The 24,551-nt window shown below is 52.9% G+C and overlaps 1 protein-coding gene across 1 annotated transcript in view; it reads left to right on the top strand.

Moving 5' to 3' along the window:
- The first annotated feature begins 361 nt into the window (after positions 1 to 361).
- The window catches only part of LOC119112501 (acetylcholine receptor subunit alpha-like), a 62,368-nt gene continuing 38,178 nt past the window's right edge, over positions 362 to 24,551 (top strand). Inside the window, exon 1 of the mRNA XM_037236700.1 lies at positions 362 to 509. Within this exon, the coding sequence (XP_037092595.1) occupies positions 447 to 509 (63 nt within the window). The 5' untranslated portion in view covers positions 362 to 446. The remainder of the gene's footprint in view (positions 510 to 24,551) is intronic.

Raw genomic sequence — 24,551 nt, 5'->3', positions numbered from 1 at the left:
AGAAGGAGGGGGGGTTGATCCTGGCGCCGTGCCATCAGGACCCACCCCCACCGCCGCCCACCGGCGGCTGCACACCCGGGACTCAGCGCTCATATCGATCTGCCCCCAGGCGATGGTTTCGCCCCCCGCGCCGCGACCGCGTCTCTGCGCCGACCGCCGCACGCCTTGGGCGCTCGGCCCCGGGGCGGTCACGTGACCGCAGCGCGCGCAGCGACGGCGGCGGCGCGGCGACGGTCGGTCGGCGGCCACTGGTGCTGCCGCGGGCCCGGCCGGCTGCGATGGCGGCGGCGGCGGCGGAGGCGGCGCCCGGCCGGCGGCCTGGGGCCGCCCTGCTGCTGCTAGCGCTGCTCGTCGGCTGCTTTCAGGCCACCCAGGCCGGCAACCCGGACGCCAAGCGTCTGTACGACGACCTGCTCTCCAACTACAACAAACTGGTGCGGCCCGTGATGAACACCACTGACGTGCTCACCGTATACATCAAGCTCAAGCTCTCCCAGCTGATCGACGTGGTACGTACCGCTGGAAGGCCCGCGGGCTATGCCAATCGCCACGGCTAACGTCGCGAACACGGACGGCGGAGACCAGTCGGGGCGGGATGCGGCGTTTTGTGAGAAAGCGCCGTCTTAGCGGGGCTCTCCTGTTGTGCGTCATGTGGTCTGCGATACGCAGGCTCCACTTGATTTTGATGCCAACGCTTCGGATAAAGAGGCTAACGAAGCTGGCGTCCCCGGACGTGTAGGTGCATACGCAAGGAAAGGCTACGTGTACGTGGTTGTGTGTGATACGTGAATTGCTCGGTATGGACTACCTCAAAGTGGTGACGAGGCGCCACTTAATTTTCGGAAAGGATCTTCTGCCATCTTGAGCCGATAACAGGAACGCACGCACATGATAGCCCCCGGGGGACGTGTTCCTCCCGCCCTACCACATTTATGATGTGTATGAATGTGAGCGACTGAATGTTGGGTCAACAACTCTAGATCGGCATGTGAAAATAATATCAAGAACATGCGATATTCGATGTTATTTTACGACATGTCAGAAATTGCGTGCACGTGCGGTGCGAAGTTGGACCCTTCAGTTTTGAAATCCCGTATGCGCCCCTGGTTATTACTTAAGACCCCCCCCCCCCCCCGAGAGGCTGGAAAGCTAATGTATAATTTTCATGGTTTTAGTTGTCGCGTGTCACTCCCATTGTTTCTGGAGTTCAGCACGGATATGTTGAGGAAAGGAATTGCCAAATCATGTTCTACCTCGCATTTTTCGGCAGGCCCTGCAGATGTTATTAGACAAGCTCGTGTAAACAATAGGCCATTCCCATTCCAGGATGTTATGATTTTTCATAAGTGGACCCCTAAGCATGAAAATTGCTGTCATGTGTGCATAGCAGGCTCATTTGTTATAGCAGGCTCATTTCCATGACCATACCGAACTCGGCTTCGTGTTTGCAAGCTGTCGAGAAAGACGCGCTTGTCTTCAGGCGAGGCGCGGGCGCTTTCTCGCCGTCTAGGGAGGATCCTCGCCATTCCCCAAACGTGATACGATGTTCTGTCGGCTGAGACGTGGCGGCTCCCGCGGACTGTTCGTGCGGTCGGGCGCGGTTTTTATGCTGCATCAGGCGCGAAAATCAGGCCACTTCCAGTGATGTATTCTGGTGATGGAAATGCAATATTTCGGTACTGTGGAACCAGCAGTTGGTTGTAAACTCGTACCTGCGTCACTGCAGCGGCGCTTGGGCTGGCGATGCCTGGGCTAGCGATGCCTGGGCTTGTTGTACCTGGGCTAGCGGTGCTTGGGCTAGTGGTGCCTGGGCTCGCGGCGCTTGGGCCAGTGGCGCCGGGGCTAGCGGTGCTTGGACTAGTGGTGCCTGGGCTAGTGGTGCTTGGGCAAGTGGCGCTTGGGTTAGCGATGTCTGGGCTAACGGTGCTTGGGCTAGCGATGCTTGAGCTAGCGGTGCTTGAGCTAGTGGTGCCTGGGCTAGCGGTTCCCAGGCTAGCGGTGCTTGGGTTAGTGGTGCTTGGGCAAGTAGTGCTTGGGGTAGTGGTGCTTGGGCTAGCGGTGCTTGAGCTAGCGGTGCTTGGGCTAGTAGTGCCTAGGCTAGCGGTGCCTAGGCTAGCGGCGCTTGGGCTATCGGTGCTTGAGCTAGCGGTGCTTGGGCTAGTGGTGCTTGGGCTAGCGATATCTAACTGTAAGGCGATGTTCTGAAACGAAGGCTGCCGTAAAGAGACGCAAGCTTTGGAGGCAGAAGCCGAACCATGCATGAGGAGACACGAGTCTTTTTCCTCGCTAATTACCAAATGATTGATCACTAATTTCCTCATTAATTGCCAAGTGATTGATCATTAATTTCCTCACTCACTGCTAACTATTGGAAGCTTCATAGATAAATTTTCAAACACTACATGTCGCCGGTAGATGTAACTTTGGTGTTTGCAATTTTTCCCACAGTTGGCGGATTTTACCTCTGCTTCCTCGCCCACTCCGCCAGAAGTTACGCAACATGCATCTGATGGCCTGACATTGGTAATACTATATAAGCGTTGAATCAGACAGCCCAAAACAAACGGGGCGAATTTAATGCTTGATTACCCCCATGCAAAACAGCTGTAGCCCTGTATAGCTCCAGCCATTTAAGGCGCGTTTGCGGACGAAAATTAAGGCATCAGAACAGTCAACCATCAACGATACTACGTAGTGCAGCTCATGCCAGGTTCCCTGCTGCTGCATTTTCTGGGGCTCCGAGCATCAGAGGACCGCTGAATGATGGCAGAGTTTCTGCTGCAGCCTCTGGCCGGGTCGTTTTTGCCGACCCGTCCGCGGAAAGGGCGCCAGGCCGGGACGCGCGGCGCCTTTGATGCCTCGCTGCTGCTGAAAGGTGTGGAAATGGCTGCCGCTGCCATCAGGGCCTACCCACCGATAATGTCCGGGCCGGGATTGATTGAGATAAACGACCGATTCGACCGGCCGCGCCCCGTTTCGGCCGCGTCTGGAGGGCGCACCGGGCCCTGGCGCCGGAACAGCAGAGCGTCACCACCAGAGACGCCGGGCCGGCCTCCGCCGCCGACTGCGCGCAGCTCCATGTCAGGGAGGTGCAGAGTGACTCACCGGCACTGCCGGCTCCCGCCGCCGGCTCCACGTCAGGGAGGTGCAGAGTGGCTCACCGACATCGCCGGCTCCATGTCAGGGAGGTGCAGAGTGACTCACCGGCACTGCCGGCTCCCGTCACCGGCTCCATGTCAGGGAGGTGCAGAGTGGCTCACCTACGCCGCCGGCTCCCGTCACCGGCTCCATGTCAGGGAGGTGCAGAGTGGCTCACCGACACCTCCGGTTCCCGTCACCGGCTCCATGTCAGGGAGGTGCAGAGTGGCTCACCGACACCGCCGGCTCCCGTCACCGGCTCCATGTCAGGGAGGTACAGAGTGGGTCACCGAAACCGCCGGCTCCCGCCGCCGCCTCCATGTCAGGGAGGTGCAGAGTGGCTCACCGGCATCGCCGGCTCCCGTCACCGGCTCCATGTCAGGGCGGTGCAGAGTGGCTCACCGACACCGCCGGCTCCTGTCACCGGCTCCATGTCAGGGCGGTGCAGAGTGGCTCACCGACACCGCCGGCTCCTGTCACCGGCTCCATGTCAGGGCGGTGCAGAGTGGCTCACCGACACCGCCGGCTTCTGTCACCGGCTCCATGTCAGGGCGGTGCAGAGTGGCTCACCGACACCGCCGGCTCCTGTCACCGGCTCCATGTCAGGGAGGTGCAGAGTGGCTCACCGACACCTCCGGTTCCCGTCACCGGCTCCATGTCAGGGAGGTGCAGAGTGGCTCACCGACACCGCCGGCTGTCGCCGGCAGCCAGGGCTGAGGTGCCGGGGCCGCCACGTCCGGCGCCTGCCAAGCAGCTCGGCGCCGACATTTGACATTCATCGAGCCACCCTACGCCAGCCGTGGAAACGGAGCTCATTGAAAATGCCATGAGTGGAGCCTGGTCTGGTTAGATGGTGAAATTCGCAGGAGTGGTGGCCGTCCAGCTGCCACGCTCTACCGGTCAACGACGGCGACATCAGAGTCGCACCGACGCGTGGGTCTACACGGAAATATTTCACTTGAATAGGTATTCAGCAAGGGACGCAATTCGGGTATGCGTAATGCGCCGACAAGGGGCCAAGGTCAATGAACGGAGCGTTGCTAGATGTAGTGCAGCGATGGGGTCAGAATCTGCCGTAATCTCTATGAGCACAGTCTACAAACTGGCCACCTCAGTCAAGACAACACAAAGATGAAGCATTCGTGTTGGCGCCGGAGACTGCCCCGGCCATTCACAAGGCCCTGAATCCAGCCGCGCCGCTCCCACGAGGCGCTCGACGACCCTATCAATCGGCAGTGGCCACCGCCCCGGCCCGCGGACCCGGCCGGCCGCCGGGCGCCAGGTCTGACGGCGGCGGCACATTTGTCGACGGCGGCGCCGCCCCTCCGCTCGACGGGATAGCGGCTCTCCTTCGAGCCATTACGGGCATCCGCAAAACAGCAAACAGCTCGGTTACCCGGAGGGGTGAGCGGCGGCGGCGGCCGGGCCGCGGCGGCAGCTCGTCCCATGTCTCGGCGGCGCGCCGCGATTAATGAATGTTTGCATCCGGTGTCGGCAGGCATGCCAATACGGGCGCGCCGGTGCCGACGGCCGGCGGCCGCGGCTCTCTCGGCGGCGCGACGCGATCGATGCTCAGTGAATCCCCTCAACTGGAAACCCGGCCGGCTGCCCGCCGTGCAGTTTCGAGGAGTTGCACGAGACGCCGCGGCGGCTGCTGGGGCTCGCTGAAGCCGTCCGGCGCTGGACTCGCCGAGATGCGCACTGTCCTAAGGCGACTGCTGCTTCTAATTGGTCTAGTTACGCGTTTCTCCGAGGCCTGGCGACGCCCGTGCCAGCGCAAACCATCCACGAACATGAAAAACCGCCGTAGCGATAGTGTTCTCGGTCTCGCCATGCTCACTTATCATGGTCCAGACATACATACTTTGGAAAACCACCATCGGTGCGGCGTATTGGAAACCAAATATTGCGTTTCGTGAGCCTGTATCAGGAAAAAAGCATACTATGGCTAAGTCTTTCTTAGGTGACTGGCCGCTTGATTTCAACGCATGACAACTGAAAGCTGATAACCAATCAACTTTTTCAACGAGCAATAGGCGTGCACTCCCATACCAGCAAGCAGCAAGGCATGCGATCTATCACTTTTCGACTCTTGGCTCGAAAAGCTTGACTCTTGCGACTTCAGGATTGAATGACACGAATTTGATCGGGAGCAAAATTACCCAGGGTATGGCGACTGGATCAGATAGCTTTGACGGGGTTCCGTTCAGTGTCGGTGACCAAGTTGTGCAACTGTTATGGGCCGGACTGAGTACCCGCCATTGCTGGTGGCCCGTGGCTGAGTCCCCATCGCTGGTGGCCCATGGCTGGGTCCCCATCGTTGGTGGCCCATGGCTGAGTCCCCATCGCTGGTGGCCCGTGGCCGAGTCCCCATCGCTGGCGGCGCTTGGCTGAGTCCCTATCGCTAGTGACCCGTGGCTGAGTCCCCATCGCTGCCGGCCCGTGGCTGAGTCCCCATCGCTGGCGGCCCTTGGCTGGGTCCCCATTGCTAGTGGCCCGTGGCTGAGTCCCCATCGCTGATGGCCCGTGGCTGAGTCCCCACCACTGGCGGCCCGTGGCTGAGTCCCCATCGCTGATGGCCCGTGGCTGAGTCCCCATCGCTGGCGGCCCTTGGCTGAGTCCCCATCACTGGTGGCCCGTGGCTGAGTCCCTATCGCTGGCGGTTCGTAGCTGAGGCCCGCCATCGCTGGCGGCCCGTGGCTGGCCGTTCTTCCCGGGGACGTTTCTGCTCCCATGTTCCAGGCTTGGGAGGGGTCGCCGGGTGGTTGTGTGGCTTATGCTCCTCCTCTCTCGCCAACCGCACCTTCCAGGAAACGATGATGAATGCCTTCCATGTTCGTTATCGCTACAAGCAGTTGGTGGTCCCATTGGTGTCTCATCTGGTACACATAAAGCAGTACAAAATACACCGGTTTGTGCCACAGCTGTGGCGAAAGCTTTTTTAGCGTTTTTGGCCAGTGCCCCCCTCACCGGCTCAGTTGTCGGACCGTCAGCCCGCGGCTAGTCAGCGCTCGGACCGCCAGCGGAGTAAAGGGCGGTGGCTTAGGAACGATCCCGTGGATCATTGTTTCAAGCCTCTTTTTGAAGTTACTTGTTTCCTTACAGAGGAAATATACAGAGTAGAGTCTCTCCATGCAGAGTTTCCGTACAGAGTTGTTAAACTTTCATGTGAGTGAGTGAGCTACGACCACCCCCGCGCACTCTGCTCCAGAGCCTGTAATGGTGGGCTCCGAACAGCAAGTGAGTGATAACGACATTTGCATTGATTTGGAGATGGGCAAGCGACGCCTGGGAGCCCCACAAAGCATCCCAAATGGTTTTGAGAACGCCAATCTCCCCGCGCTGTGCCGATGGGCGGCCGGACCATCCTGTCCGGAATGCAGGGAAGATCATCCAATCTCCAACGATGTCGCATGGCGCTGTGCCGCGACCATCACCATATTGACATTAGTAGTCCGAAATTGCCTCCATTGCCGGCCGCCGGGACGGGGGAGAGAGGAGAGGGCGGCGATAGCGACGGATATAGCAGAAGCCCGGCACGCGCGGCGGCCGCGGGCTTTCCTCCGCGGTGCCCGCTGGGACCGCTGCGGTCGTCGACCGAGCGGTGTTGACGAAAGGATTAACCAGGTCAATGGGGGTGAAAATGTGGGGAAATTTGCGACAGCGTTGCAACACGAGGTTGGTTCCCGCGCCGCGCAGCAGCAGTAAGCCTATATAACGTGTAATGCTCTCGACCAGTCATTGGTCATTCGTTGCTTCATAAGGCACCGCGTTACGACCACGCGCTCACATCAGGCGACCTGGTCCACCGTTTGCTGTCAGCAGCATCGACATCAGGCTCACTAACGCCAAACGTCCGTGTGTGAGGACAGTCAAGATAGTGATCTGCTATCCGGTAGAAACAAGGATTGGAGAGCAAGGGTAAGAATAAGTTTTTGTGGTCATAGATGGAGTTTGAATTTTTTTAGAGAGGCCAGAATTCCCAGAAGCACAGAAAGATGCAGTTTCTACGGTTTTCAGGGCTTTTTGTGACTTTGTGGAATCTTGGGTGAAGTAATTAAGGGGTGAAGACACGCAGATGGAGGAAAAGGGCAGTCTAAAATCCGCAAAAGCTCACCTTATTTGGTAGTTCGAGTGGCTTGAATAGTACTATTGGCACTGCAGGCAGTTTGTAGCATGGGGTGGGGGGGGGGATGCGTAGTTAGCGCATGACAGCAGGGCCTCCGAGGAACATTTCGTCGATACAACGTGCAGGTATGTTACGTTGGCGTGTTTCGTCTGTGTGAACGTCATTTGTGTTTTGTGAATATGATGGTAAAATGTACATAATAAAATGCGTGGACCTTTGTCTACGAGCACATGTCATAGACCAAATAGCTTTGCTCGCCAAAATGGCTTGTCCCTATGTGATGACGTGTCCCTATATGGCACTCATTGTGTTTGCTATTATTTTGATCTTATTTTTGTTCTCGGAGCGTCAGAACAATCATATGTTAAAAGATCGTGTGGTCAATGGTCGTATAAGGTGATCAGCAAAAAATTGTGCGAGAAAATGTCAGTAACAAAGAAAGCACAACTGATCGTACGCAAGGGATCGTATGAAGAAGATCGTCAGCAATAACGTTAGATATAACGTTTGGAAAAGGTCGGTCTACGTATTGCACAGGTTACGCACGAACAAATGCGCAGACAAAATTTCGGAAAGAGAAATTCGTGCTGGGTACAGATCGCCAGGAGATTGCCGTAATGATATGGTGCGAGGTAGTATCGCAACATATGACGGAGACTTCAAAGAACGAAGGTAAGAAACGTACACGCGGCTGCAGCTGGTGGCTGCAAGTCTTCAGCAGACGGCGGCAAACTGGGTGTTGTGGTATTTACAGCTGAAGAGCCACGGTACCACTCTCCTCACTGAGCGCTGCGCCTGGTGACCGAGATCTGAGATGTGTGTTGGGCGCTGATTTTTCGAAACTGCGCACAATGTGTCGCAGATTTTGTACTATGGGTTGCTACCAAGTCAAAGCTGTGAGATTGTAGGCGCAGGCCTGGTATCCGACTGCAGAGTAAAGTAAATTAGCCTGAGTCTCCTAGTTCTGTGTCGTGCAAACTTGGCTTTAAGACCTGCGACCCTCACCAGACTTTTGAGCGAGGTTACGTCGCTGGACGGATGTTTCTGGAGCGGAGGTGTCAAATGCATGACTGGGCGCTTGGCACCAGCTGCACTTTCCAACCTCGCCGACCGCCTTCCAGGCACTCGCTTAACTCTGGCATCCCAGTGGGTGTGAGGGAGGCGCCGTCGTCTGTCGTGTCGGTGCTGGATACAAGTTGCGCCTTCCTGTGAAGTCGTACCTAGGAAACAAAGTCCCTACGCGGCGTTTGTCCGGCACGATGCTTTGCAGTGCGGACATCTGTCATTACGATCTTTGTCGCTTGCGCTCCATAATCCCGCACGATATGTTAGCATAAGATGCTTATCCGAAATGCGTTTTCCCATTTTTGTCTTTATCTTACACGGTTTTTGCTCCGTGTGGTCTCTTACGACTCGATCTATATCCATACGATGTTTATCTAGATGAGCCGTTGCCACCACGGTCTTGATCCCGTAAGATCTTTGTCATGCAACCTTTTCTTGTGGTACCCGTGGGCTCAGAGAGCAGGGCGAAACCTGTGAGGACTGTGAAAGCACACGTTGTTGGCCTGCGGAAGGTTTCCAAGGTAATCGAAATGGCATATTATCCGTATACTGCCTTCCTGTACTGTGAAGATCGTGACACCACAGGTGTCGATTTGCATGTTTTCGGATGGGCCACTGGCCCCCCAATGTCCATTCTGCCCCCCCCCCTCCACCCAATGGCAAGTTGGGTCACCCAATATTCTGGAGCCGGAGTACATGTAAGGCATTGCAAATACGAGCTCGGAATTATATCAAGCTTAAAGAAGACTTTTACTAATTGTTCAACGGTTAAAAGGCCAAAGAAAATGAAAGTTGCGTGCATTCAAAATCATATTCATTTAAGTGCAGCTTGCTGATTTGGTCACACTTTTAGAACTTCGCTGTCGTACCGCGTTTACTTAAGTTTTATTTTGTTGTTCATGAATGCTGCATGTTTTTAGCTGCACGATTTACACGATTTTACGCGATTTTAACTCGCCGACTGTGGTTTAGCTTTGTGCTTTTGTGGGAGTGTTTTGGCATCATCTAGTGATGTTTCAGTTATACAGACCGCAGGAGGTTGCGCTATTTTGCTGCGGCTTATCACAATATGAAAACAAAGCGGCGGAATATGTGCATCCAACATAGCCACGTAAAAACGTAGCCACCTTATTTGCGGTCTGCATTCGGAGGAAGTCTTGAAATGTGTCGACCTTCACTTCGACGTGAATATTCGATACGACAGTTGCAAAAATCTGATGACACGAGTGTCGATTTGTATTCTTTTAAGTGGGCCACTGCCTCCCTCACCCCTGAGTCCAATTTGGCTCCAACGGTGAGTTTCGGTCCCCAACCTTCTGAAGCCCAAGCACAAGCCTCACCCAACTTTATCTCCATTCTCCCGGTTTTTCTCCCAGGAATAAGGCTGATACTGCCGTCTTATCTATGTGAATAATGTTCCTCGCTAATGCACTGAACAACTTACGTAAGGCCACTGAACTTAAATGAGCATCAGTGACCTTTTGCTCAGAACAGGTATCTATATTCACGACGGTTGCATAAATGGGCCTCGGGCACTTTGGACACCAATCTTCAGTTTGGCCTTGTTTGACCTCATTTGACCCAAAAGTCAGAACGCAGGAACCTCACATTTTGACACAACTGAGTTCACATGGACGGCAGCCCACCCTGTAAGTGCGGTGTTTCTAGTTTTCTTAGTTTTTTTTTAGATTTCAGAGGTTCAAGTAGACCCGCTCCCCACCCAAGCAAAGAATAACCGGCCACCCGGGCGCGTTTTAAACGAAAACCGGTCGAAATTTAGCACCCAATAACGTGAGGAATAAACTATGTTGGGAACAATGCTTGAAATGTACCGACCCCCACCTCGATGTGAAAGTTCAACGAAACAGTTACGAAAGCCTGACAATCGAAATCAACCGACAAAACTTTTAGCGGTAATCGTCCGATAGTGACTAGCAAAACACCACTAAGCCTTTCCAACATGTCGAGCGTGATCACTGCATGGTAGCCTGAAGTCCGCCTCGCGGCTTCCTGCCGGGGTTTTCCGTGACAGCCTTTAATATCCGCGCACGTCAACTTATACACTAAATTATTGAGCCACACGCGTCCAACAGCGTCTAAAATCAAATAAAACCGACTATACGTCGGTTACTGAAACCCAGTTTTGTCTACCGAGGCCCCCCAAACTATTTTGATCACCTGCAACAACATCTCACACCGAGTCAGAGCGAGAAAACCTATCTGAGAAAGTTTCCTATACCGCAAGGCGAGACTCCTGTTCCCGAACTTCAAAAGGAAAGTAGGTCATCGGGTTAAAATGTGTCTTAGCGTGTCCTCGGGGCAGGTTTGGCTATTTTATCCCACCAGCGCCCCAAATATGTTTCGCTAAACCAGGGGCGAATCCAGGATTTCGTCAGGGGGGGGCATGCAACATTTTGGGGCCCCTGAAGTTTGGGACTGCTTCATAAAGTATTGCCTTTCGGTCATTACCTTCCGAGAAATATATATATATATATATATATATATATATGTATATATATTCATATATGTATGCGTATTTACTTATTCATATGTTCAATAAATACGGAAGCCCATCTCACTGTGCTCAGCCCTATAAAACTAGGCGTCCTACGCATGCTTACACATAGAGCTCACTCATTTTCTACAGAGCATGTTAAACGCTGTAATTTTGAGGCTAAGTGTTTCGGAGGAACAGGAAAAACAAGCTTGAGTTGGCTGCTAACAACCAACGAAACCAAGCACGGACTAGGCTCCTAGTTTATGTATTTACAGCTAGTGGGCTGAGCGATGTAATCAGCTGATGGCTGATGACTGATGCATAATTTTTCCTTTGTTATAAAGGAGCACAAGATTTCCTAGCATTCAAAGTATGTTTAGTACGTGATGCATTAGTATAAGTGTCACGCACTCAATAGCCAATGGAAATGGGGCATACGACGTCGGCGGCATGTAAAATTACGTTCGGCAATTGCGCATAAAAATTCATCGGCACATTCAACTGCTGCTCTAAGGCGAAGGCACCAAGGGCAATTGGAACGAAACTTGAACGATCATGGGTGCCGCAGGAGGCCAACAAAGTGGCTCCCGTCAACAAGTATAGGATCCTCAGAGCAAGCAAAAAGAAGCCAACACCAACGTGGTGGTCCCCTAAACGATCGGTAGGGCCCCGGCATGCTGACATATGTTGCCCCACCCAATGCACGAGACCCTCTGAGCAAAGGGGAATTACCCAATACCATGAATTAATACCCCTGTACGATCAAGAGTGTACGAGCACGTTAACAGAAAGAGCCTCGATAAGAATGAAGAGTCCTCCGCAAATAAGAACAAAGGGAAATATCCTTCGATCAAGGTAGAGGGCCCTCGAACAACGAGTGTCTCGGTGCCTTTCCTTATAACACTCCCAGCAAGAGCACTAGGCCCTCCAAGTAAGTGGAAAGAACCGGAGACTGACATGAACTGCAACCGAGCAGCTGAGTGTGCCCTGGCATATGGGCCCCGGAAAAGCGTATAGAGCATTCCGGGCGAATGGAAAAATCCGTGGAGAGAAACCTGATCGATGAAGAATGCCCAGGCATGGAAGCAGATAGCATCCCAACAGCAGTGTTGGGCTCTACGAGGAAATGCAAAGAGATCAAAGGCAACATAGAAAGCTTCTTAGCGATCAGATTGACCCGGCAAGTGGACATATAGGGCCCGGGCAGCAGCGTAAGGCCTTTGGACATCGTAATGAGCCCCAACATTTTCCCCCAAGCAACACTTTTCAATCAGGAAAGAATTAACTTCGTCTGCTCGTGAACTCTTACTTTTGCTAGCTATTGTTCTTAGTCGTCCGTGGGTCCAAAGGCGTCCAATTTTGTTGCAAGAAAACTGCGTCTGTTCGGCCGGTTATTATCCCTTTGGAGCCTTCAGGTCCTCTCAGCATGGTCCATGGGGACATGGCCCCGTGCCTCCCCCTGCATCCGCCACCGGCCCGAGCAGCTTAATGGATGGGGCCCGCCAAGATCATAGGGCCATCCATTGAAATAAGAAATACTTACGACAAAATATGTAGGGCTCCAACGATCGGGTGTGCCTGAGCAGGTTAAAATATAGGGTCCCCGTCAAAAGCGTACGGCCCTCCATTTAAATAGGAAATTCCCACGATCCAACGTAGAAAGCCCCCGCATGATCAGGTGTGCCAGAGCAGGTTAAGGATAGGGCTCCCAACGAGGGCGTAGGGTCCTCCATTTAAACGGGAAGCACCCAAGACCCTATGTAAATGGCCCCTCGAAGGATGAAATGTACCCGAGCTGGTTGTCAGAAGGGGCCCGACAAGAGCGTAGGGCCTTCCATTCAAATAAATAGTGCCCAAAATCCAGTGCGTAGGGCGCCCGAAAGATAGAGGGTACCCGAACAGATTATTAGATGGCCCCAACAGGAGTGTAGGGCCCTAAATTAAAACGTCAAGACCTAAAATACAGGGCCCCGAAGAATCCAGCGTAGCCGAGGAGGCAAACAGATAAGCCCCCGACAAGTGCGTAGGGCCCTCCATTCAGATAGGAAGTACCCAAGACACAATGTGGAGGGCCCTCGAATATTCGAGTGTGCCCGAGCAGGTTAACAGATGGAGCCCCGGCAAGAGCGTAGAGCCCTCCGTTCAAATATGAAATACGCACGACACGATGCAGAGGGCCCCGAATACTTGAGTGCGCCACAGCAGGTTAACAGATAGGGCCCCCGAAAAGAGCGGATGGCCCTCCATTCAAAAAAGAAGTAGCCAAAACCAGATATAGAAGTCTCCCACTATCGAATGGGCCCGAGCATCTCACCAGAAGGGGTCCCGACAGGAGCGTAAGGCCCTTCATTCAAATAAGAAGTACCCAAAACCCGATGCGGAGGGCCCTCGAAAGATAGAGTTCAAACATTAAGAACCAATGCACAGGGCCCCTGGAGCAATCCAGTGCGGCCAAGTAGGCAGACAGAGGGCCCCCGACAAGTGCATCGGGCCTCATTCAAAGAGCACGTGCTCAAGGCCCAATCTAGAGGGCCCCTGAACGACCGAATGTGCCCGCGCAGGCTATCGCATAGATAGGCCTCCCCACAAGAGCGTAAGGCCCCCATTCAGAAAAGCAGTACCCAACACCCAGTGTGGAGGGTCCCCGAACGACTGAGTGTGCCCAATCAGGCCATCAGATGGGCTCCCGACAAGAGGTTAGGGCACTAAGCAAGTGCCAGAGCATTGGAAACGCCCTATACCAAGGAAAAGGGCCCATGAGCATATCGCAAGTGTGTCGGCAGGTTAACCGAGACCCACAGCGTGAGCAGGTTAACCGAGACCCGCAGGTTAACCGAGACCCACGTAAAGAGCCCCTGAGCAACCGAGAGCGCCCCGGCTGTAGCTCACAGAACCTTTCTGGCGAATGGAAAGAATCCGTGGAAGGGCCCGTCGTTGACAAGAGTGCCCCGACGCGCTAACAGGAAGGGCCCCAACAACAGCGCAGGCCCTCCGAGCAAGTGCAAAGGAATAAAGGGCAACGTGAAATGCTCCTTAACGTTCGAAATGATCTTGCAGGTGAGCAGGACCCCCAGAAACAGCATGGGCCCCTAGGTGGTGTAATGGGGCCTACAATTTCCAGTTCAAAACTTTTCCAATCATTGAATATTGTTTTTTTTTTTACTTCCCATAGGCCGTTCACTTACGCTTACAACCGTTTTTGGTCACCTGGAAGTCCAGAGATACTCAGTTTTGTTGCATCATGTGTTAAAAAAACTCCACCTGTTCGCCCGGCTATGGGGCCTCCTCGGAGCTAATGGACTCTTCGGGGTCCAAGGGGGGGGGGGGGGTCATGGCCCTGTGGCCCCCCTTGGATCCGCCCCTGCGCTAAACAACAACCCCGTGGTGCGCGCTTACGCCATCCATTGCTTCACCGTCCAGCCCAAATCAAAAGTGGAAAGCGTCTTAGTCAAGAGTCAGGTGGGTCAAATCAGTGTAAGGTGGTCGGCAGCTTATGCCAACTCTAAGCGCCGGCAGCGAAATTTTCGAGGATGTTGACCATATTAAAGACATATTGAAAACTGGGTCGGGTTCTCGCACAGCATATCGCACACAGAGCAGGCTCGCAATGCGTGTTTACTGAAACCACGCGGGAAAGCGATTCCAAACATTAAAGAATTTACCTGAGCGTGATTACGGAATGGTTGAGAACCACTGTCCTAGATAATTCGTGGCGGAACATCATGTTTCGTTTAACTGAAATACCTGCAATTTTGCTGGTTAACTTTTGATTTATCGAGAACGTGCGTGTAAAACGGTTGCGATAGACACGTATTTTGTGGACAGTCCATTCCTGTAAATACAGAGGCCAATAGTCAATAACTTACTTTAGTACGCAATGACATATTCTGAAAGTATTTAACATTTCAGTATGCGGAAGAGGTGTGACTGTAAACCTGTTACAAAAAGTGGCGTGCTTTTAAAAAGCTGATGCAAATTGCGGCCTCTATTTGTGGTTGCTGTGGATAAGTACATTTTATACATAGTGGTTGATGAAATCCGAGAAGTTTGTCGTACCTGCCCTTTTTCGGCTACTGCCACGACTTTGGCCCCGCAATCATTTTAAAATAATCTACACACATATGTGACACAGTCACCTTCAACCAGGTAATGCGGGCGAGGTGTCTGGCTTGAAGACAGGTTGCGCAACAGATGTGTTTAGAAGCAGTCTTGCATTGCTTTGACTCTCTTACTATGATTCACACCTTCCCAAGCAACCAAGCGTCCGAAGCGCTGTGTCTTGTGAATTCCAATCGCAAGACCTAGGTTTTGTGTTCAGATGTTGGGAGCGTACGCATAGCTACACTGCCAACAGCTTAGGAGGTCGGGACAGAGGAGGTCTTCGGCTGTTGGACAGCCTCGACTTCCGATCATTCTCATGACAGTCTCTCACGTCGATTGTAACAGGGCATGGCCAAACTGAGCCACTCGACCCCCTGGCCAGGGAAGCTGATGACGGTGGCAGTCGCAGACAGCAGATGCAACTCGAGCAGTCCACAACACACCAGCACATGCACATTAACGTCTGTTGGTGGCCGATGACAATAAATTATAGCAATATAATTAGATTATAACATCATACAAATTATGAAATGAATGGTAGGGATACAAGCCAAACGATATTCAGGAGTTCTTGAACCATGTACGGTTCACGTACATTCTGGATCTTGGTGACGGGTCGGCGGCATGGTCGGCGGCGGCCCAGAACAGTGTAAAGGGGTCGCAGCCGTGGTGAGCAGTCAGCTTTATTTACCCACATCGTGTGCCATGCATTTCATCACAGACGCGTCTGGTATTTTGAGGAATGCCATCGCATTATCCGACTGCAAATACGTTTTGTAGCACACCAGACCGAATCGGTGTAAGTTTCTCCTTAGACGGTTTAGAACAGAGGCCTGTGTCCATCGAGGAATGGTGCCGAAGACGCAAAGATGGAACTCACAACCCTGGCATTACCGCTTGTTTTTAGGCGGATTATATCGGCATCCCGCTCAATCATATGCACCATTTGCTCACACAGGCCAGCATGTGTGAATACCGATGCATTTATCAAGCTCGCAGCTAGTTATATAATTAGCCTAGCTTAAAGCTCCGAAATTATTTGCACACACACACACGCATATTCATATACATATATGCATATATGTATATGCATACATATATATATATATATACATTGCATTATATATATATGAATGCTGATATGAGCACATCACATGGTATGCTAAGCTCTGCGAATGATGCTAATTACTGCGTTGATTCTATCGCGCTTGCGGTCAATCGGCTCTAGTGATGTAACCCCACAAGTGTGGCGATCTGAGTGGGAGTCCAGTCAGCTTACGCCCATCTCTTCGGCTTATACTGGACCCGCTTCGGTGTGATGACAGCTCTCGAGGTCCGGAGTTGAGACGAGCTGACCTCGCAGGCAGTTACAATCGACGGTTGTTATGACCTGAGACTGCCACTGATCAAAACTTACAAAGAGGCCGTCGAAAAACCGAATGCATAGAGTTGTAGCATGATACGAGCAAGATGGACCGATGCACCCGAACAATGGGCCTTAGTTGCTAAAACATCATGCCTGATGCTGGGATACATTCATATGTCTGGGGTCCGTGTGGGCTAGCGCAAATCGCTTTGAAGAGTGCTGAGCCGCATCTTGTGCCTGTGATGCAACAGCTTTTTCTTGTTCTAGCTATGCTCTTGTATTTATGATCCCATAATTCTTTAGGCCGAAAAGGCAGCTGCTGAGGAATGGCTCCAATTATAAAGGATATCTATACTGTGCTCAGGATGGTACCTGTGCATATATCGGCAATAGTAGTAGCAGTTTTTGATATAGATATAGCGTGGCACGGCTGCTGTTATCGGCTCATGGTAGCGAGAATGTTTTGTCTGAATTTCGCCACGAATTTCAGTGATACCCCTGGACAAGCGATGCTGTCTAAGGGAGTCTTTTTCAAACATCGCATGAGGCTGCGAATGCACGAGAAAGGGTGAGCGAAAAGTTCATAATCGTGACAGCGTTAAGTGATGGGCAAACCACTTATTTCTTGATAAGTCGGAAAAGTGCTGGAAAATTGGTGGCATGTGTCGATTACAGGCCATTTTCAACACACACGCAGATCAAACGGACGCATGCACTCCAGCATTGCTGCCTGAAATGGAAACCTTGATTACGGTGGCGTTTTCTTCAGCGTCGTTCCAAAACTAGAGAATATGCATTTTTGTGGTCTGTGCTCGTGATGATGAAGCCTCACAGCCGAAAAAACGGATCACCGGCACGCCATAGTTATGCTGTTCATTCAACTAGAGCTACCCACTACTCGCTCCCTACTCAAGGTATTTCTTCAATTTAATTAGTCTGTGAACACTACGTATGCCCGAGCACGAGAATCCGCCGAAAGATGTTTTTCGAGTTCTTGTTCCAAGCGGGACCATGTACCAAAGAACGACCACAATGTCGTGATCTCTCTATATGCCGTGCATTGAAATGTGGTCAAAACGTGGCCGCCGTGATGCTAATGTTTTGCATACATGACGAGTGAAATATATTTAAACGTTTTTAATCATTAAGCCGGAATTTATTTGTTGCTTTTTTCATGACGGCGAGTCGTTTATATGCGTGCGCGATAAAGCAACCATGAAGTGTAAAATGTGTGTAGTTGAAATTTTGTCTTTGAGGGTGAGTGAGACGTCTCGAGGCCGTCACGGAATTACTCTGCAATTCATGGTGGATACTGGACATCTGCATTAATAATGCCAGAATGCGCACGTGGCCCACCCAAGGCATGTAACAATCAACTAATTTTGATCACTTCGCAAGCAAAAAAGGCTGGTCAGAGCCGTATCAGCGCAAATTCATTTCAACTTTGACAGCACTCGAAATAAGTCAGCTGGCAGCGAGCTAACCAGCTTGCAAGTCAAGGCGATTCGCCGGGTGCGTGGCGGCGAGACTTTGGCGCCGTTAATGGGCAACAGAGCTAATATCGTGTGCCGAAGCCTGAGTCGCCGGCCCTCTGCTGGATTGGATTGTTTTGATTAACGTATTCTAATCAAACAAGGTCCCCACAGATTTATGATGCATGTGGATAAGGGCGGTTTATTCGTGGTTAACTGAAGAAATACGTCGGCCTCAGGTGCGTAAAGCCAAGGCGAACCATTTTGACGAAAACACAGTTAGGTTTTCTTGTGATGAGCAAGGATTCCGACGGAACAATCGAGCGATAAAATAAATTTTGAAAGGTAAGTGCTAGGCATCGGGGAACAGTTCAAGAAAAGTGACTTAATACACCGCAGAGGATACGCCAGCCAATTCAAATTCGCACGCAAAAGACTCACTGTCGACATGATGCGCGTTCTTTTCCCCTTCATGGTCTGGAAGAAAAGACTTGCATGTTGTGACCCAACTGAGCGAGGTGCACATGTGTGGATCACCCAAACGTCTTACCAGATGCACGTCCGCTGCACATCACTTGTGATTTGTGGACACCCGCCATCCTCACTACGTTAAAGGACCGCTGGCCACAAATCCCATCTTGGGTGGGGGTTTCCTGCCGATCGCCGGCATCATTGTGACCGAGTGTTTCGCTGCGAATAGAAGTGGTTCTCTGGGACCAGCCCATTTTCTTCCACCGCCGCACCACATCCTGCAGGGTTCAAAGTATAAGTCTTAGTCACGATGGGCTCGAATGATGCCTTGCGAATAACGCCCTCGGGCTTTGTGGCTCGTCTCTTCCTGCAGCGGCCAATCTCCGTAAATGGGTGCGTAAATGATTTGTTTACGGCACGCCGCCTCTCCCAATATCAGACGTGGACAGTCTCATCGCGGCGTAACACAGGAAGAGCACGCCGCGTTCGAACGCCTGATCGTGTTGTCAGCGCCCCGGCTGCCACCCTGCCTCCCGGTGGTTGGCCGAGCTGCCGTCACCTGACGAGGCCGGTCGGTACAGCTGCACCCACGCCTCACCGGCGGACGGGCCAGGCGGCACACCGGCCGACGCTCCTCCTCCCAGGGGTAGCTTTTTCACGGCTTGGTGTGTGTAGGGTTGCAGATGAAATAGCCTCTAAACGGAACACCCTTAGCGGCCTTCCATTAGGCGCAAAATAGCGCAAGCTTCGGTCGTGGCCTTAAACCCAGTAAACAGCGACAGGAAGATGATGACGAGCGGTCCCGACTGTGCACTCAAATGACTGATCACGGCTGTAGGGCCCTGTTGCCGCACAGGCCCGGGCTGTGCGGCCATGTGGCTATCACCACGAGGCCTGACGCGCCGCTCTTGCTGCTTCGTGTGACCGCCTCGCGACCGACAGGATTTCTCATCGCATGAGAAATTATCGTTAAGAGCATTAGGCATGACGGAAGTCGTGACCGTTACCGCAGTGCCGGTTGGCGAATATCCATAGTAACGTGAGCGTGTTCACACTCCTTTGTGGCACATTTTTGTCGACAGCTTCGTGCACGCACAACGCAACCATATTACTTTCGTTTTGCAGAGCCGGTCTCTTTGTCGCCGACTCTGCGTGTCACCGTTATTCGCTCTTCTCGCCGGTCTGACGACGTCCAGCCACGTCCCCCCCCCCCCCCCCCCCCGGCGACTCAGACACTTCACTCGCCCTGCCCTGGACCCCAGGCGATGTCCAGAACCGCAAAATCTCACGCGTGCCGCCACATACGTATCTAAGCCTTGCAGACCATCGTATAGCTGTTGTGCCCCGGTACGCGGTCGTCCCGCCACCGGCAAAGATGCCGCCGATACATCAGGAGGTGTCCCAGCGGCTTCATCATTGGGCCGTAATCGGCAGCGAGCCGGGGCCGGCGCGCGCCGCCGCCGCCGCCGGCCGGGATCGATGGGCAACAAGCAGGTCAGATGCCCGGCCACCGGGCGTGACAGACAATGGGAGGAGCCGCTAGCGGCGCGCCGCCGCCGGAGACCAGCGAGCCGCGCACGCCGTGCCGCGCGCGTCGCTCCGAAGGGCGTCGGGCGGCGTCGCGAGCAGCGGCGCTGTCGCCTGCTGCCGTCAGAGGCCCCAGATGGTGGCGGTCGAAGCTGCCGGGCGGATGAGAAACGGCCGAAGTGAGGGTCCCTTGGGTGGGTTTATAGATTGGATTATTCATGGGAGTGACAGCGCCTAATGCGACGTTTGGATTGAATGTCCTAATTCCTGTCGGGGAGCGGAACCGCCAAAGTCGTTCTCCTGATTAGTTCTCGGGACTTTGACGCGCGAGATTCTCCGAGAGGACATTTCGATTGGCTGTCACAGGTCCGTCTGCCTGAACCCTTTCCCAGTCAGTTTGCCGTCGCCGAATATTCGGCGGCGGCATTTTATGACCGCTCCAACGCCGACGGGCGGCACGCAGGACGCTTGTGGCGCCCACGTCCAGCTGCTGGCAGCCGCCACCGTCGGTCCGGCCGGCCGAAATCTGCCGTCGACGCCGGTCGTTGACGCTGGCGATGTGATGCGCATTTGATGGCGGCGCGCCGGACCGTCATGGGGCGCGCGCATTTGATGACGGCGCGCCGGACCGTCGTGGGGCGCGCGTCGAGCCGGCGCCGGGGCAGGCCACCGGCGGCGGACGGTCGACCGCTGAGGCCAGCGACAGCGGGCACGGCGCCGGTCTCGGCCTGTGGACCCGTCACCTCGTCCCTCAACGGACGGGTCAAAATAGCATCGTCTCGGACGCCACGGCTGTCTAAAATATCGTCCGCCCGCAGCGGAACATCGCCCGAAAATGTCTCGTAAACCGGCATCCAGGGAAAGAAGACCGCCTGCGTCGAAAGCGACACATTCTGCGACGCTGCGCTCGCTAACGATGCCTATAACGGTAACGATGTACTTGATGAGTGTCTGTGATGCGACATTTGACCGAAGCTAAAGGAAATCCTGCGTGATATTAACTCATTGCAGCTGGTGTCGTTGTCCATCAAAAATGTGAATACTGAAATACTGAAAATGTGAGTCGTCCAGCAACATTTTTCTCACTTGCTGGTGCACCCAGCAGAACCATTACAAATTTCGATATTAGTTGTAAAATAAGATCGTTTTGTAGTTTTATACAGCTGCTAGCGCAAATATCTAGAGCCATGGCTGTTGCAGACAGAAGGCCAGCATAAATCCTGTATGCTACATGTCCAATTCTGAATGGCAGCCTGGTCCTCATAAATATCCCTATGATCCACTGCCCATATAACTGTCGTCCCATCGAAGCCAATGAACTAACAGAGAAACGTCACTGCTGTGGGACCGAACTTTCCCTTATAACGCGACAGGTGCCCCTGCCGCAGACGCTTGGCCATATGACTTATTCTGGTCTTACAGGCACCGTATGCTCAAAACCTGGGCGAGCAAAATTCCCCATACTAGTGCTGGTGGAATTTCATGCGATTTAAATATAAAACCATGTCTGGTAAACTCTAAAGCATTGTGACCGGCTTTCTGTTCTACCCAGAGCGTTTCGCAATAACGCGTCGTCGGACCGTTACCCAGGGAAATGAATGGTAAGCTCAGAGAGCCGAGAAAACGCGGCTGGATTTTCGCGGCTCACGGCGGAGAAAAGATGGACGGAGAATGCTGTCAAATATCGCTCACCTGACTCCAAAACGAAAAAAAAACAATGTAAGCGGCGCAATTCACACGACGGGGCCCTGATTAATGTATATCTTTTGCATGCATTTGCGTATGTCAAGTATGAACTTTCTTTACTTATATTGGACAGCGACCAACTTTTTTCCCACGCGCATGTCCGCATTACGGAGGCGGTTTTCTCACGCGCATGCCCGCATTACGGAGGCGGTTTTCTCACGCGCATGCCCGCATTACGGAGGCGATTTTCTCACGCGTATGCCCACAATACGGGAGCGGTTTTCTCACGTGCATGCCCGCATTACGGAGGCGGTTTTCTCACGCGCATGCCCGCATTACGGAGGCAGTTTCCTCACGCGCATGCCCGCATTACGGAGGCGATTTCTCACGTGTATGCCCACAATACGGGAGCGGTTTTCTCACGCGCATGCCCGCATTACGGGAGCGGTTTTCTCACGCGCATGCCCGCATTACGGAGGCGGTTTTCTCGCGCGCATGCCCGCATTACGGAGGCGGTTTTCTCGCGCGCATGCCTGCATTGCGGAGGCGATTTTCTCACGCGCATGCCCGCATTACGGGAGCGGTTTCGGAGCGGGCGGCAGCCATGGGCCCGGGTACGGTAGCCTTCTGTGAAAGGAACCGCGCCAAGTGGGTCCGAGCCGCAAGCAGGGGTGTAGTTTCTGTTCAATGAGAGGAGGGAGAGTAATGGGGGGACCCCCATTACTGCCCAGTTTAGACTGCAGCCCTCAGCTTTGAGGAAAGCGTAGGTCAAATCCGGAGAGAAAACCATTTGTCGGCCTATTTCAGTTCAGACCGTGCCATTTGTCACCGCTGAGCCCTCAAACTTACTTTTACGCTCGTAGCTACCAGAGGTGAGGTCGTCAGCCGGACGTCAAGTTCGTGCTTAAAACATCTTTGGAGTCGGACGCAAAGGTCACGATTCAGGCCACAGAATAATCGGAACTGGGTTATGCTCCAGTCCAAAAGAAAGGAATCAGACTTGGATTCAGATATTTGGAAGACCTGGTACTTGGAATCAAGCTCAAACTTGGACGCAAAATTGAAAACGTCAGAAAAAAACGAGAAAAAAACGTCAACAAGCCCTAAAACCCCAACCATCCTGATCATCAAGTTCGAAACAAAAAGGTTAAGACCGACTCGGACTGGAGGCAGACACTCCAACCAGAACTCAGGCTAGGCATTACCCAAGTCTATTGGAACTGGTTGACTCAGACTCGAACCCAGGCCAAACACTTCATGATTCAGGCTCGGGCTCGCACTTGATGCGGAAAGCGTGGGATCAAACTCACATCATGATTGGTGCACTTGATAAACCCCGCCTACTTGTACTTTATCAGCTTCATGTGTTGTTTTACAGCATCGAAAATGATGCAGGTCAGTGGCGCACTCAGTTGAGGTACCAACGTCTCAGGGACTCATTGACTCATGGAAGCTGAAGAATTTTCGTGCAAAGAGACTGCGATGGCGAGTAATCGGTCCGAACGTCTCGCAAGTTTCACAGTGCATGTCATATTATGCTTTAGAAACACTTATATAGACGCAGAACTTATTTTTAGTAAAAAAAAACACTCGCCGAGATAGGTGTCACTCATTAGCAGTGTAGATATTTTGCAACCCAAGAAATCAACCCCAGTTGCAACTAAACTCGTTGTTGTGCACACGTTACATGATATTTCACGTCTGACAGAGACCTAGTTATTCACGTCTGACAGAGACCTGGTTAGAGTGACCCGATTTGTTCGCGTCTGCCGATACCCCCGTTGCTACAGAATAATATTGGCTTTGCTGACGGAACATGCCGGAAGGCCAAGTCTGTATGCTACGCAGTCGACACATCTGCACGTCGGCTGCAGGCACGCAGGTGCACATTTCAAGGATGCGATGAGACTGACATCGGGAGTCTCAGTACGCAAATTCTGCGTCAACAGGGCTTGAGGAAACGCGCTGTCATCGGTGCGACATTCGAAAGATATTCGGTGAGGTGTAACGGCTCTTTTACGGCCGGTCATATTCGGCCACGGCTCGGCTTTTCCGCCGTAAAAGGAGCCAAATGTTTCGCGTGTTCACGACCAGTGATGCCATTACCGAGGCAGCCCGTCAAACGCTGACCTGCATGTACACCCAGACTGAGCTGGAATGACACTTTGAGTGGGAAAGTGTGCTTGTCTTAATCTGGTGGTTTGGGCGTGGTACATTGCCCTCCGGGACTCCCTGGCCTGACCTCTGCCTCGCCGCGCGCGGCTTGTGGACTTACTGAGACAGCGGTGCCCATCAGCCGGTTATCATGTCTACAAGCTTGATGCAAAGAACGGGGTAGCACCTTGCGTGGTAAATAACGTGTCGTTAACCCCTTCGCTGACGAGAGAGAAGCCCGCACACGTTATCGCGTGTAGCTGGTAGCCATTTTTTGAGAATTGTGTAACGCTCGCAAGAGTTAGACCACGTTGGTGAGACATCTTTTGAACGTCCGCTGCTATGTATTCATTACGCATCAACAGCGTATAAGCCATTTGCTCTTGTCGCATACATTTCTAATAACATTGCTTCTTCTCCACTGTTGTTTAGAGGGGTACCCAAGTCTGAATCCATTCGCTGCCGTTGTATTCAAAATAAGTTTCAATTACCGGGGTCCATTAGGCAGCGAGGCTTGGTGATGCAAACCTAATTTGCCAGCGGCTGATCAAACGGATATTCGCACCACATATCATGTACGGGAATCCTTCCGCTCGAAAGCTTGTTATCAATTGGAAATTATTCACTTTGTCTAGCCAATTTCCATTTAATTTCACTTGAAAATATCCGTAAAGAAGCGATGGATTTTTATTCAATGTTCTGCGGTTGTTGCTGTGCGCTGTCCGGGGTGGTCGGCCAGTGTAGGCAGCCAGCTCATGCGGTTGTGTCGGCCACGCACACGCATACGCACACGCACACGCACACGCATACGCACGCGCACGCGCGCACACGCACACGCATACGCATACGCACACGCACGCGCGCACGCACACGCACACACGCACACGTACACACGCACACGTACACACGCACACGCACACACGCCCAGGCACACACCCACACGCA

This window comes from Pollicipes pollicipes, unplaced genomic scaffold (assembly GCF_011947565.3).
Source record: "Pollicipes pollicipes isolate AB1234 unplaced genomic scaffold, Ppol_2.1 Scaffold_7261;HRSCAF=8764_pilon_pilon_pilon, whole genome shotgun sequence".
In the NCBI taxonomy this organism is placed as follows: Eukaryota; Metazoa; Arthropoda; class Thecostraca; order Pollicipedomorpha; family Pollicipedidae; genus Pollicipes; species Pollicipes pollicipes.
This window is presented reverse-complemented; position numbering and strand designations above follow the sequence as displayed.